The following is a 15,588-nucleotide window of genomic DNA, read 5'->3' on the forward strand; positions in this document are numbered from 1 at the left end:
GCTTGCCAGACTGTGCTTTCAGCAACGTTAAAAACTAGTTTCTGTCTTCTGGCTTGTAGCTCAGAAATTAAAGTCAAACAGTTGTTATATTTCAGGTCTGAGGATCAGGAAGTAAATGCCATTTGTTTTAAAAATGTGACATTTAAAGATACAAAGTTTAGAAACAAAATAGTGCCAATTATTGGGATTTCCAATTTCACAAGGGCAAGTGTAGGAGACTCAGAGTAGGCGTTCTGTGTTGTAGCTCTGGTCTTCTCATTTAGAGGGAGTCAGTTAAACTCCCTGTCTCAGTTTCCTTAGTTATAAAATGACACATTTGCATTAGTTCATCTTGAATATGGACTCTGTGAGTAGCACTCACCAAATCTAGTCTTGAAGAGCCAAGTTGTTCTGAACATCAGCGCCCTAACAAGAAGCCCTTCACCCCCAGGTCAGTGTGGGACTGTGTAAAGGTGTCTGGGCAAAGTTTCCTTTTCTGCAGATATGGAGCTTGTGAGAGTAGCTGGTTTGGAAGTCGCCTTTACATAAAATGTGATGTTTCACTTGGATGAGTAACTTAGAGATGTTTGTTCTTTGTTTGCAGATTAACTGAAACAGAGTTTAAATTTGAACTTTTAGAAAAAGATCCTTATGCACTTGATGTTCCAAATGCAGCATTTGGCAGAGGTAGTCTTTTTTTTTTTTTTTTAACCCCTTGTTTGAAATACATATTATGTCTTTATATATATATTGTATATATAGTTTACATTAGTTTAAGTTAACATTTTCACTTAACAGTATTTTGGTTTTTGTAGCCAGGATTCTATTTGAAATTGCTTCATTACCTCTTAAGTTTCTGGGTTTTGTTTTCCTAGAATGATTAGTATCTTCCTTTCTCAGTGATGTGCCATGACAGACATTTAGTGCTGTCAACTCCTTGTAGAGTCCAGTGCTCTTACTATTAGTTAATTTTTAGGACGTGAATGAGAAGTGCTTCAGTGCAATAGCATCATGATTGTTAACGTAGTAACAACACTTGAACATTTGCCTGGTTAAAGTGAGGATTTAAATTGCTCCTCAAACATTCCTAACTAACGCACGGATGTAAATGTCAGCTCAGATTACTGTAACTATCCCAGGGGAGTTAGTCCCTTAAAGATCCAATTAGCATCTCTGCAGGTTTATTATTGAGTTAGACATTTTCAGAGTAATTTTAAAGCCAGGCAGTGGTGGCCCATGCCTTTAATCCCAGCACTTGGGAGGCAGAGGTAGGTGGATTGCTGTGAGTTTGAGGCCAGCGTGGTCTACAAAGCGAGTCCAGAACAGCCAAGGCCACACAGAGAAACCCTGTCTCGAAAAACCAAAACCAAACCAGAGACAGAAACAGAGTAATTTTTAGTTGAAGTGGAATTAAAGTGCTATGGTTATGAAAAGAAATACTTATAGGTAGAATCCGTTTTTAACAACCTCTGGAAGTCAGCAAATCACTTTGAGAGTTAAAATGTAAACCTGTCTTACACTTAAAAATACCAAATTACTGTAGATTTTAAGTAATAGCAAAGCTCCGAATGAGACAAGTGTATAAAAATTTTAGTGTAAATCCAGTGTAGGAGTCTGCGGGAGGGTGAATGGTGCTTTGGTCTTGTCTGTAAACCATTTGGGTGTAATAGATACACTTTATAAGACTTACTGTTTTTCAAGTGTGAATTCCCTGATGTTTAAGTTCAGTTTTTGTTGCTACTTTTTGATCTTTGAAAGTATAACCACAATTTGGGAGTAATTAAATTTGCAGAATGGTAGGGCTTTTAGTTATCAGGATTACAGAGAAGTTTATTGGATGCATGATAGTATGTAACAATCTTTACTTGTAAGGATTCAAAAGTAATTTCTGATTCTTCAGAGTATTTTATGCATTTATTTATTTTCAAAATCTGGCTTTTATGATTGAATATGGCCTATCTGGCCGTGACTTAAATTAAACATATCCATATTGTAAACCTTCCAAGTTGAAATATTGGGAAGCATATTGTCATCAGAATTTCAAACCATATGGACCTTTAATCCTAGTACTCTGAAGAAAGGATAGGCTAATCTCTGTTTTTAAGGCCAGTCTGGTCTGCAATATCCAGTTCCAGGCCAGCTAGTGCCACATAATGAGACTCTTCCAACCAACCAACCAACCAAACAAACAAACAAACAAACAAAAAAAGCAAACCAACGTCGTGCTCCCTAAATCCTCCTGTAATTCCCAAGTACACCAGCATCCTTTGTTTAACTTAACTGTGTGGTTACTTACACTAAGCTAATGTTTTGTTCTGTTTGTGGCTCCTTTGTCTGTTGATATTTTGTTTTGTTTTGTTTTTATATGCCACATGTTCTGAAAATTGCACTTATTTAGCCGCATAAAATTTCTCTAGGGGCTTCTGGCTTGCCCTCAGTACTGGACAAATTAAAATAGATGACATTGAACATAGACAGAATCTCCTTCACATTTTAAATATCAGATCTCTCTGAGGGCTGAAGAGATGGCTCAGCTGTTATGAACACATAGAGCTCTTGCAAGGACTTTGTAGCTCATGATCCCTGTAGCTTCAGTTCCAGAAGATCGAGCGCCTCTGACCTTGTAGGCCACTGCTACTTACATGTACATATCCAAACATAGACAAGCACACATGTGCAAAATAAAGTCTTAAAACATGAGAATATTGTTTAACTCTGTGTGTGTGTGTGTGTGTGTGTGTGTGTGTGTGTGTGTGTGTGTGTAAAGCTGACAGAATTCAAATTCTGAGTATTCATATATACAACCTAATGTTTTTAAGTGGCTAAATGTCTAATATACCATGCTTCCTATTTTATTTAATCCGGTGTAGTATTCAGTGCGCAGATTAGACTTATGCTGATAGTAGGGTGACTCAATGACAGTTGTTGATTAGGTTTCTAGCTTTATGGTACAACTAACTGCATATGCATTTACGTCTGCTGTTTTAATTGTTCCAGAGCATTCCCCATATAGTCCCTCACTATTGGGCCGACCTTCATCTGAAACGAGAGCTTTTCTCTCTCCTCCAACTTTGTTGGAGGGTCCACTCAGACTCTCACCTTTGCTTCCAGGGGGAGGAGGAAGAGGTATATTGTTTAAACACTTTTAATACTCTGCATTTCTTTCTTACTTTATACTTTCATCTCAACTTACCTTTAAAATAATCTCTAAATAGAAATTTGGAAAGTACAGGCATTCCTTGCACTTATCATAGATTGACTTAAGTTTTTTAGCTGGGTAAAGAATATTGGGCCAGGTATGGTGGTACACACCATTAATTCTAGCACTCAGGAGGCAGAAGCAGGAGGATCTGTGTGAATGGAGGCCAGCCTGATTTACCCAATGAGTTCCAGGCCATTCATAGCTGCAGAGTAAGATTCAGCCTCAAAAAGCAAACAGCCAAACTCTCCACAGGACTTGTTCTGATTTTTCTTTTTTGCACATAGTGCAGTGCATGTGGCCAACCCAGCTCTGAAAATACAGAGTGCCCTGGATCCCAGACTTTCTGGGGTAGTACTGAACAAGAGGTAAATTTTAAAGCATTTTGTATGGCAGATTTTGGGTTTGTGGTGCTCAGCTCTGAGGGTCTGTAAAAAGAAATTACAGGCACTTTTGCTGCAGTCTCTCCAGTAAGGAAGACTCAACCTATGCTGGATAACAGGTTAAAGACTGTGTAAGACAGAGGTATAACAGCATACAGTGTGTTTGACGAAACATGATCAGAATGTCGATATTTTAAATATATATTTTTTTAATTTTAGTAACTTTTCTTATTGTAGAAAATCAGAACATTCTCCACAATGAGTGGAGAGTAGGGTATGACTTTCACACATACTCTGGTGCCTCATATTTGACCACGTCCCCTGGAGGGGGAGACCTGGTGGCACTCAGAGGAAGGATAGCAGGTTACCAAGAAGAGACTTGATACCCTATGAGCATATACAGGGAGAGGAGGTCCCCCTCAGGAACAGTCATAGGGGAGGGGAATAAGGGGAAAATGGGAGGGAGAGAAGAATGAGAGGATACAAGGAATGGGATAACCATTGAGATGTAATAAGAATAAATTAATAAAATCAAATCAGAATTTGAAAACCCCCCACCCCCTTTTTAACCATAGGAGGAGACCTAACTCTTACTGACGTTTTGAGGGACTGAGCCCAAGTTGTCTGCATTGCTCCCATACCACCTTGCTCTTTCTATATGTCCATAGCTCGCTGAGTGTAGGAACTGCTAATGAATGTCTCTAACCATTTATGTAAGTGATATTTCACAAACTAAATTTGTTCCTACAAATAAGACTGAAAGCAGCAAGCTAACGCAAACATATTTGCATTGCACACTAAGTCCACTCATCTCCAAGCCTCCCAGGCAGCCTTCCACTTCTGCTAAGCCCAGCACCAGTGCAGGGATTTTAGAGCCCTGCTCTTTGGCCTTGGCTTCAAACAGCGGGAGTCTCACTTTCGCAGGCACCCAGGTTAGGTGCTGCAGGTAAAGGAACAGCTCAGCCTGTTTCCTCTGTGTTTCTTCTTTGTCCTCAGTTTGCTCCATGAGCAACTGTTCTTCATGCTCTTGCATTGGGCACCAGCTCTGCCTCACCTCCCGAAGAGCTTTGCTTTTGTAGGTTTTGATCTGGAAGCTTCTTGGGAAAGTGGCACTGCCACAGACATGGAGCCCTAGGGGAGTTGTATGGAACACGCCAGAAAGGGGCTTAAGGTTCAAAATTTACATGTCTGTGGTAAGCCTGGGGCTTAGGGCTGTCAGTCTCCTTGCCACCACTTTTTGTTTTTGTTTTTGTTTTTGTTTTTTGGTTTTTCGAGACAGGGTTTCTCTGTATAGCCTTGGCTGTCCTGGACTTGCTTTGTAGACAGGGCTGGCCTCAAACTCACAGCGATCCGCCTGCCTCTGCCTCCCGAGTGCTGGGATTAAAGGCGTGCGCCATGACCGCCTGGCTGCCACCATTTTTTATATATTGACTTATGATAGGTAAGAAATGTGGGTTGTTCTTCCAGAGGTTCTGAGTTCAATTCTCAGCAAAGGCATGGTGGCTCACAACCATTTGTAATGGCATCTGTTTCCCTCTTCTGGTATGCATGAAAACAGAGCACTCACATACATAAAATAAATAAGTCTTTAAAAAAAAAAAAAAAAGAAATGTTTGTCATGTCATGTTACATACCAGTGTAAATCACAGCTGAAGCCAACCATACAAAGTATTTGCCTTTGTACTTTTGTGACTTGTAGCATTTTCTATATAGTATTACCACATTTCATTAGGAGAAGCATGTTCATTAAGACAGTTACCTTTGCATAGCACACATGGGTAGCAGCTATCCAGAGCTGAGCACAGTACCCTAGAAACAGGGTTTAATTGGCTAAACTAATTCACTGGAAATTGAGTTGCATAAGTCAAGGATTGCTTATAGTCAAATGTATGTTTCAAATTAGAGTAAAATTTACCTTTACTTTCTCCTCTCCTATTTCATTACTTTTCCTCTTCTATTTAATTACTTTTAAGTGACAGTGTGTTTAGATTATTTGCAAAGTTGTTTCCTGTCTGTCCAAAAACTTACAGAAGTTCTTGGTAAGTTACCAACAGGCCTAAAATCTGGATTGGACCAAGTTCCCTATGACCACTGAAAGGCTGTTACCCTGAAGTGTGAAAGTTTGAATAGGGTTCTGTATAAGAAGAACAGGTTATATTTAGATAGTGAATTGTATATACTTGTTCTTAAAACTCTTTAAGCTTTTGTATTTTCAGGTTTGCAGTGTCCGCCTGGTAGTCACTTGACCTGTGGCTTTGTCCTGTTGTGGCAAGTGATGAGAGGCTTTGAATCTCTCCTTAAGGCCTGTGTGCTTCACTTGAGATAAGCTCAGCCCAGTGGATTGAGCGTTCTCTCTTCCCAGCCTTGCCATAAACTGATGAGGAGGATGAGCAAGCTAGAGGGAAAGCTGTGGGGATTTTCTAGAATGTTTATCCATTGTTGGCTAGAGTTAGAGATTCATATTGCTTATGATACAAATTTTGGCCTCTTATTGTTAGTCAGTATAGTGCCCTTCCAAAGAAGCTGTCTGAATCTACTTGCTTAGTAGCAGAATCACTGATAGGCACGGAGCCTCTTAGATGGCCAATAGAGATCATGCATAAACAGCAAAAACCTTAGCTTTTACTTAGCTTATAATTTTGCTTAGTATAAATCTTTACAATTTACTTTCTATACGTTATTTTTCAGAGTTAGCATTTATTACTTAACCACTGATTGTAGTTGTGAAATGATGATGGTGATAATGCTTTAAAATGAATTTCATAGTCTAGTGTCATTGGCTACTTATTCACTTATTTTTTTGTGTGTGTTGGGTTAACCCCAGAGCCTTGTGTTAGCTAAGCAAATATCTCTGAGCTATACTCCAAGCCTGTAAGCATGTATTAATTTATGTACACTGTAAAAAATTTTTCCCATTTCTTACAAATGATTTTGATAGCATTATAATCTAAATGTATCCTAGGGAAGTTTTGTTTGAATTAGTATTCACTTTTAAGAAGTGTTGTGATTTTATTTGACAGTAGGCCTTTTGTGACACTTCTTGAGATAAGGTAGATTTGTGTTTTCTTTAATTAGGCTCACGAGGTCCTGAGAATGTTCTGGACCATCAGATGAACACTGAAAGAGGAGACTTGAACTATGACAGGTTATCGGATGCTCCCAGAGCACCTTCCGACAGATCCCTGTCACCTCCATGGGAACAAGATCGCAGGATGACAGCCCCTCCACCAGGTGTGTGAATACAACAGTCAGCTGTTCATATCTGCAAGACATCATATGCAGGGGACACAATGGTGGAAGGAAAGAGGACCGTATGTGTTTTCTATCTTAAAAATCATGATACATTTTAGAAGAATAAGTCTTTCAAAAAGAATATTAGGAGATGATGGTTCACATTACAGGAAGCTTGTCCCCATTGTTTTTGATGCTTATAAAAGTAATAAATGTTTAATTTTGAAAATCTGAATAATGTAAGGATGTATAAAAAGTAAACATTTCCATTGTTAGCAGCATTTCTTGCCTAGAATTCAGTTCCTTATCTTGAGATATTTAAAATATATCTATCTACATGTGTTCACAAACATAGATGTTAAGATTCTCCTGCTGCTGCTTGACCTTGCAGCATTTGTCCTGCATCTGGAACAGAGTCTGCCACCTTTCTTGAGACTCCCCAGATCATACTTTCTGGGGTGACTGGCTGGCAGCTGTCTCCTATTGGGAGCGCTGGAGGCAGCTGCCTGCCTGAGATGTGTGCAGGTGTGGCTTGCCTGTAGGCAGGGAGCATCTGCAGGTGCCAAGGTCAGAGCTGTGCTTCAGGATCTCAGACTACAGCCCCAAACAGCAACTGGAGGGCTCCTAAGGCTGGCCTGCCACTTGTGTCCTCAGCTGAGTCTCTTGCTTTTCGGCTTTTCACTTTTTACTTTTTGGCTTGTCACACTGTTTCCTAGGTTTTTGTCATACTGGTCGTGGCTGGTTGAATTCAGGCTTCTTGATTTGTGGTTGATCTCTGCTCTCAGTCCCCCAAATTACCTCTGTTTTATATAGGTTCCCTCTCAAGATGATGCTCAGCCTTCACCCTCCAGGTCATTTCAGAGCAACAGGGTGGGACTTCTTTCTATTGCAAACTCATGCTGGGAGCATCATCACCATCTTAGCAAAGCCTGCAGTTCTCTTGAGTCTTGTGAACACTGTGGGTCTGTCCTACTTTAAGATGCTTAGTCCCCTCTCTCCAGGGCTGCCTGGCTTATCTTTTGAGTGAGGCTTCTACTTCCATCACCCCACCAGAGAGCCATCTGACTGGACCTGTGTTTGGCTTGGCTTCTTTTTGATAACATACATTTAGCAAAACAACAGCTGTAGGTTCCCCTCTAGGGGAGCCCGAGCCACAAACGTTTGAGCAGTACTTTACATGAATTCCTTCCTGTAAAGCAGACCTCAAATTCGATCAGAAAATGCTCGGTCATTCCGAAAGGATCCATGGCACTATTGGCCCGGTGGGTGTATCTTGCCTGGAAGGCCGTTGTTGTAGCACACAGGATTGATCAGTGCTTCTATTAGTGATTTTCTTCTCTAGAGGACTACAGAGGACCTTCTGGAACTGCAAAAAGCTAGCGTGCAGGGAAAAGGTTTCCAGGTCAGACAGTGCTCTCTGTTGGTTCTTCAGCGGTAGATTGCTTACTGTCCGACTCTAGTAAGCAGCTGAGTTTAGTAAAGCCCTTTGACCCCACTTAATTTTTACTCCCAATTATGTCATTGATAGTCTGCTTCTCATATTACCTTTATTAAAACATGAGCCACACAGTGAGATGGCTCAGGAGGTAAAGGTGCTTGCCAACAAGCCTGAAAAGCCAAGTTCAACACTTAGAACCCACATGGTAGAAGGAGAGAATTGACTCCTGGGAGCTTTTGAACCTCCACACTCAAGCCATGGCGTATGGACACACATACACACAATAAATGAATGTTTAAAAAGGCAACAACATTATATTTACTGATTTCTATTACCATTAAACTCTTAAGAACATGTACTATATTGAGACCAACATTGTATTGCTTATTACCTGCCACCCGATAGGCCCTGGATTTAAGGACAGGTTGCTTTTGTTGATGGAGACAAAATGTACGTACTTTGTGAAAGGATAAACTCGTGAGTTCTGATATTTTACTGTACATTAGGAATAAAGCATCAGTGTGGTCTCTTGAGACCTGAGTAAGGCTGAGTTAATAAGCTTTCAGGTTTTCCCACGTCGTCATTGTCCTTACGCTTAGTTAATCCCATGTTTGAAGAAGCAGGGAGCAGTCTGTTTAGATAGGAGGGTTTCCATAGCCCCTGGCTGAGATCTGAAAGGTGGCAAATGAGTTACAGCGTTCCTTAGTCATCTCCCTTGCTCTTGGGAACTCATTAAATACCGTTCTCTCCACTGACTCTGTTTCATCTAAGTGGTTTCCTTGGCTTTGCAGGAGAGAAGCTTCAGGGGAGTCCCATGTGGTTAAATCCGGTGACGTAGCTAATACTGAGTTCTAGCAGTCCACATTATGAACAGCCGCCTAGTGAAGGGTGGGAGACAGCTTGCTGCTGTTTGTTGCTGTCTGTAGTAGGCTAGTACCTTAGTAAAGGTCATTACTGCTTTGATGAAACACCAGGACCAAAGCAACTTGCAGAGGAAACCCAGTTAGTTTATTTGGCTTACACTTCCACATTGTAGTTCATCACTGAAGGAAGTCAGGAATTCAAACAGGGCAGGAACCTGGAGGCAGGAGCTGATGCCATAGAGGAGTGCTGCTTACTGGCTTGCTCCCCACGGCTTGCTTAGCCTGCTTTCTTACGGAACCCAGGACCACCAGCCTAGGGGTGGCCCCACCCATAGTGGTCTGGGCCCTCACACCTCAATCACTAATTAAGACAATGCCCTACAGACTTGCCTTCAGCCTGATCTTATTTTTCTCAGTTGAGGTTCCCTCCTCTCAGATGTCTCTAGCTGTGTTAAGTTGGTGTAAAACTATCAGGACACCCAATGAGAGAGCCACACAGTTCACCTTCTTTGTCTCTCCAGAGTTTTGGAGTTGATACCTGCATACTCTACCTAGTCAAGTCTGCCAACACCTCTCAAGAGTGAAATAGACTACTTGTAATTTTTTTCTAGAATGCTAACTTCTACAAGGAATTAACAGTTATCTTCCCATTCTAAAAGACCCTTGTGACTGAAGGAGGGTGTCTGAAGAGGCCCTTGTTGTAGTTGGTGTACAAACGTGTGTGTGTTTGCATGCATGTGAGTGTGTGTGTGTGTGAGAGAGAGAGAGTGTGTGTGTGCACACATGTCTTTTATCTGAGCTGTGAGCTTGTTTAGTCAGATACTCCTTAAGTTTAGCATGAATGCTAAAACTCAAATTCTAAAGTTAGTCAAAATTTGAGCCCAGGTGGTGTCTGTGACTTTCTGTTGTGGTGACAAATGTAATGGTGTACTGAATTTCTTTCTGTGCTTTTCTTTCTTGGTGAGTATCTTTTCCTCAGCATTTTCTTTGACATGTTGATGCATTTTCCTTGAGGTACTGTTACTAGTTTGAAGATGAATTGAATTTAAATTCTGTTTTCACAGATTCTAAGTTGTCTTGTTTCAGCATTTCACGTGTAGATTGAACTTACATATACACAGTAATTGAAACATTCAAATTCTAGTCAAAGCATGCTTGTTGTGTATTATGAAAACAAAGTTAGTGTAACTTTTCTCAAATCATTGGTCACAGTGATTTGGATGCAGAGGAAATGTCTAAGTCTAATGTATAAACCTAAGTAAACTAGATTTAAAATTTATGTTCATGAAGATATTCTAAACATTTATTTTCTAGGCCAACCATATTCTGATCCAGCTCTACAAAGGCAAGATAGATTTTATATTAATTCTGGCAGACTCTCTGGACCAGCAGAACTCAGAAGTTACAATATGCCATCTTTGGATAAAGTGGGTAAGAAATACTATACATGTGTGCGTGTGTGTGTTTGTATGTGTATGTGATTAAATAGTTGTGATGGTCTGTAAGACTGAGAATTGAACAAAAGGCTAAAATAATTACCATTTCAGAGAGCTCTTTTCTTTTTCCAATTAGAACTTACTCTGTAGACTAGGTTGGTCTCCAATTCAGAGATTCACCTACCTCTGCCTCCTGAGTGCCACAACCACCCAGCCTGAGAGAGCTCTAAAAGCCAAAATCTTCTTTTTAAATTTCCTGTGTTTGTATTTCTTGTCTTTAAAAAAAAAAAGATTTTATATTTTTATGTGATATGTGTGGGTGTTTTGCCTGCATGTGTTTCTGTGCATCACATGCATGCCTGACATCTGAAAGGACTGGAGCACGGTGTCAGGTCCCTGGAATTGGTGTTACAGATGGTTGTGAGCTGCTGTGTGGGTGCTGGGAAATAGCAGCTAGTGTCTTAACCACTGAGCATCTTTCCACACCTTCCTTGTTGGCTCATATTACAGGCATGTCATGTACATATGTGTTGAATGTTAGTTTGGGTAACATAGTAAGGGTTTGCTGTATCTCCTTATGATATAAACTGTTCCATAGCTAACTTATCATTGTTTTCAGTCCATTTACATATGTCCTGTTTAGCAGTCAAGAACATTAGGCAGCCAAATTCCAACGGATATATAAAAGACTACCAGGAAAATAACTTGGGTTCGTGTTCTTAATCAGTTATCTTATTTAACCATTTCGTATTTAGTGGATTTAATCTGTTCCCTGGAACCTCTTCAACTACCACTCAACCACCCACTGAAGTTCAGAAGTTTGTGTATCTACTGTAGCTATCAAAGTATACAACATTATAAAGAATAAAATTCAGAAAATTAAGTTAAAATTTCATTGTACATTCATTGAGTTCCATAAGGGTACTTTCTAGAAGTATATATTGTATCCTGAGGGAATAAAGGCAAACAGAAAAGATAGGAAACGGGCTGCTACCTCTCAAGCAGTCCTTCATGAGGCTGTTGCAGCAAGTTTGTCTAACAATCAGCTGGAAGTGTTGCATCACGACATGCAAAAGGATGTCTGTTGTACTGAAGTTTCCACAGGCCTCAGACTGCTCTTGGGACCCTAATGTCATGTCTAATTGTTCTCCTGTCCCAAGAAGGGGAAGGAACATATCAGTGTCATTTTGATCTGGAAATGGTCTAGGAATGAATTGAGAGCTCATGGATTTTTTTTCCTGGTTTAATCTTTCTTTCTTTTCTTCTTCTTCTTCTTCTTCTTCTTCTTCTTCTTCTTCTTCTTCTTCTTCTTCTTTTCTTCTTCTCTTTCTTTTTTTTTTTTTTTTATTGTTGTTGTCTAGATGGGCCAGTATCATCAGAATTGGAATCCAGTAGAAATGATACCAAAGATAATCTTGGTGTAAGTGTTGAAGATTGAATTCTACTCATGTGTCCGTAACTAATATTCTTGGTTTTACTACAGTAAGGTTAGAGCTATTCTACTTTGTTTTATCACTATATTAATAAAATATACTTCTACTTGTCATTAACACTGTTTCTTTTTTGGCTTGTAACCTATGGTGAAATAGTACAGACCACAAGCCAGGTTTTGGTGGTACATGTAGTTCTGGCATTTTGGCAGGCTGAGGCAAGATTGTGAGTTCAGAGTCAGTGTGGGCTACATAAGGAGGTCTTGTCTCAAAAAGCCAGATAATGGGCTGGAGAGATGGCTTATAGGTTAAAAGCACTGGCTGCTCTCCTAGAGGGCCTGGGCTAGATTCCCAGCACACGCGTGGTGGGTCACAAGGGATCGGAAGCCCTGTTCTATCCTCTGAGAACACTGATGTACATGGTATGCAGATATCCATGCAGGCAAAACACCCATGCACATTCAGTAAGTAAAACAAACAAACAAGAGAAAAAAACCTTGATAGCTACCACGTAAAGAAAAAAACCACAACTTGTGGATGGGTTTTAAAGCCACTTTACTAGCTGAACACAATTTCAGATTTTCTTTCTTGAGAATTTATTTGAATCTTAAGATATTTTAGTTCTAAAATATAACATTTATTTTGGCTTTAGTTTTAAAATAAAGCATTGATTTTGGTCCTTTTAAAAATATCAGTATCAAAAAAATATATATTAGTATCTTAACATTTTCTTTTTGCATGTGTGTTTGACAACAGTATCTTGTTTTTTTAAGCGTCTTGATATGCTTGAACCGAACTTGAGTTTTAGTGTGAGCCACATAGACTATTGTTACTGTTAGTAAAAATATTCATGATAGCAACAAGTAGCTCATATGCTGAGGTGGAAAATTGAGTCTGTTCTGCAGCTTTCTAGAATGGCGTGGACCACTTTCAGCATAGACAGCTACAAGCATCCTTCTATAGATAACATTCCCAGGAAAGGCTCTAAGACTGAGCCACTCCTCTGACTGCTGGTTGTCAATCTGTTACAGAATTCAAATGTGCCTGATTCCCCTGTTCCTGCTGAGTGTGAAGCAGCAGGCCGTGGCTTTCTTCCTCCACCGTTTCCCCCAGGCAGAGACCCATTGTTTCCAATGGACCCAAGGAACCAGTTCATGAGAAGGGCACCTCCTTTACTCCCACCTCCTCCAGGAAGCGTCTATGCAGGTCCTCGAGATTATTTCCCACCAAGGGACTTCCCTGGCCCACCACCTCCTCCGTTCCCAGGTAGGCTGTAAAAGTACATGTGTGTGTCGGAGATCATGTGTGCTTTTCCTCTAGTTTGGTCCCTGTTGCTGTAATAAACATTGACCAGAGCCATGTGGGAGAGGAACGGTTCGGGCAGCTCACAGGCTACACACAGTCCAGCGTCTAGGGAAGCTGGGCTTCTCCTTGACCCACCTTAGCTAATTTTGAATTTTAACTGTATTGTGATAGTTCAGGAAACCACTGAATTACAAGTGGTTTTAAGATTAAAATTATATGTATTTCATTTGCTAGAAATTTATTGTGGCCATTAGGTAAAGTAAATACTTAAATTTTAGTCTTAAGATTACTACCTAAAGTGTTGTAAGGTCTTTTTCATAAATAGTATCTATGTGACCATATTTATTTAAAATCTAAGATCTTGTTTATTTATTGAGGTTACTGAAATTCCTTCATACTCCTGCATTTTAAAATAAAAGTAATTTATTTCTTTTAGAGCATACTTTACCATTTGGTAAAGTGTGTTTTTGTCCAGTAAATGATGTTGTTCAGTGCTAGACAAGAGCCAGCTTAGCTGTCCTAGGTCACCAGTCGCTCGCTGACCTCATCGATGGTTTTAAAGTTCAAGGTGAATCAAAATGAGTTTTGTTTGGGAAGGTTGAAGGTGGTCCTTGGTATTTCAGGAGATGATCAAGTCAGAATCACTGATCTGAATGTTAAGTTTGAAATTTTTACATTGAAGAACTGTTTCAAAGTAAGTCTTAAGTGTATTGGGATCTTGTGTAACTACTAAGGTAGGACAAACATACCTAAAATGAATGATGTTTCTATTAATCCTACATATTTGAAGAAGTACATTTGTCAATGACAAAATTAATTTGTGAGAGCAAGTTTTCTGGTGTGAATGACTATCATAATAGCTACCGGAGCGGATGGTTTAACACGTACAGGATTTAAACTCCAATGTCCTTTATTCATCTCTTTGAACAGGGAGAAATGTGTATGCACCGAGGGGCTTCCCACCTTACCTTTCCCCAAGACCTGGCTTCTTCCCCCCGCCCACACATCCTGAAAGTAGAAGTGAGCTCCCTCCAGACTTGATTCCGCCTTCAAAAGAACCTGCAGCTGAACCTCCAGAAACACAGGAGACCTGACAGTGGCATTTGGTCTTGTTGGCAGTCATTTTCTTCTCATTTTCAGTTTAAGTAACTGCTGTTACTTATGTGATTATATTTTTGCTCAAATTGAAGCTTAATGGAATTATAATTCTCAGGATAGTATTTTGTAAATAAAGATGATTTAAATATGAATTATGAGTAAATTATTTCCATTTTATTTTATTCTAGATAGTATAGCTATTTTACTTTGATTACCTCATCTATAATTACAGTAGTTTTATATATGTAATCTTATAATTGGGGATATCTTAAACTCAAAAGGCTGTGTCTTTATACCAGGAATGTACTCACCATGGTTGTAGACAAATGTAAAAGTAACTTTATGTTTAATCAAATAAAATTTTAATTAACTTCAAGTCTTGTTTGACATGGATAATAAAACCAGCCAGTTTCCCATAAATATGGTTCCATAAATTGGCCTTTTCACTCATAGTTCAGTGGTTGAAAAGCAAAACATTTGGGGCTGGAGAGATGGTGGCTTAGTGGTTAAGAGCGCTTCTTTCAGAGTTCTTGGGCTTGGTTCCCAGCATCTACATGGTGGGTCACAGCCCTCTGTAACTCCAGCTCCAGGGGATCCGATGGCCTCTTTTTGCTTCCAAATACACCAGGTATGCATGTAGTGCACAGTATGCATGTAGAGAAACACCTGCTAACAAAATTCTATTTTAAACAAGTAAAGCATTTTGTGGTCTTTCTGACTTATCGTACAAAATATGTACCCTACTTCTATTTATTGCAGTTAGATAAGAATGGCCCAAAACAAACTAAAAAACTTTAAAACTTAAATATGGAGTGCATTTAAAGAAAACCAGGATATATATTATTTAATGTTGAACTTGAGATTTTTGGTTTTGTTTTGTTGTTGTTTTTGTTTTCTTTTTTCAAGACAGGGTTTTTCTGTGTAGCCTTGGTTGTCCTGGACTCACTTTGTAGACCAGGCTGACTTCAAACTCAGAGATCCACCTGCCTCTGCCTGGTTTTTTTTTTTTGTTGTTGTTTTTTATTTTTAAGATAAATTTATTTATTATGGATAGTGTTCTGCCTGCATGTACACCTGCATGCCAGAGGAGGGCATCAGTTATTTGTGAGCTACCATGTGGCTTCTGGGAATCGAACTCAGGACCTCTGGAAGAGCAGTCAGTGCTCTTAACCTTTGAACCATCTCTCCAGCCTTGGTTTTGGTTTTTTAAGACAGGGTTTGGCTGG

The 15,588-nt window shown here is 39.7% G+C and overlaps 1 protein-coding gene across 3 annotated transcripts in view; it reads left to right on the forward strand.

Moving 5' to 3' along the window:
* Mia2 (MIA SH3 domain ER export factor 2) overlaps positions 1–14,983 on the forward strand; it is a 91,918-nt gene extending 76,935 nt beyond the window's left edge. For 2 of the 3 annotated variants that reach the window (XM_051146657.1, XM_051146666.1), the window contains 7 exons: positions 584–666; positions 2,977–3,105; positions 6,637–6,792; positions 10,408–10,524; positions 11,891–11,949; positions 12,991–13,225; positions 14,195–14,797. In XM_051146657.1, coding sequence (XP_051002614.1) covers positions 584–666; positions 2,977–3,105; positions 6,637–6,792; positions 10,408–10,524; positions 11,891–11,949; positions 12,991–13,225; positions 14,195–14,358 — 943 coding nt within the window. In that variant the 3' untranslated portion in view covers positions 14,359–14,797. Of the gene's footprint in view, positions 1–583; positions 667–2,976; positions 3,106–6,636; positions 6,793–10,407; positions 10,525–11,890; positions 11,950–12,990; positions 13,226–14,194 lie in introns of all 3 variants that reach the window. The other variant, XM_051146648.1, reaches the window with a different exon arrangement.
* Positions 14,984–15,588: the final 605 nt, after the last annotated feature.

Source organism: Acomys russatus, chromosome 1 (assembly GCF_903995435.1).
Source record: "Acomys russatus chromosome 1, mAcoRus1.1, whole genome shotgun sequence".
NCBI classification, from domain to species: Eukaryota; Metazoa; Chordata; class Mammalia; order Rodentia; family Muridae; genus Acomys; species Acomys russatus.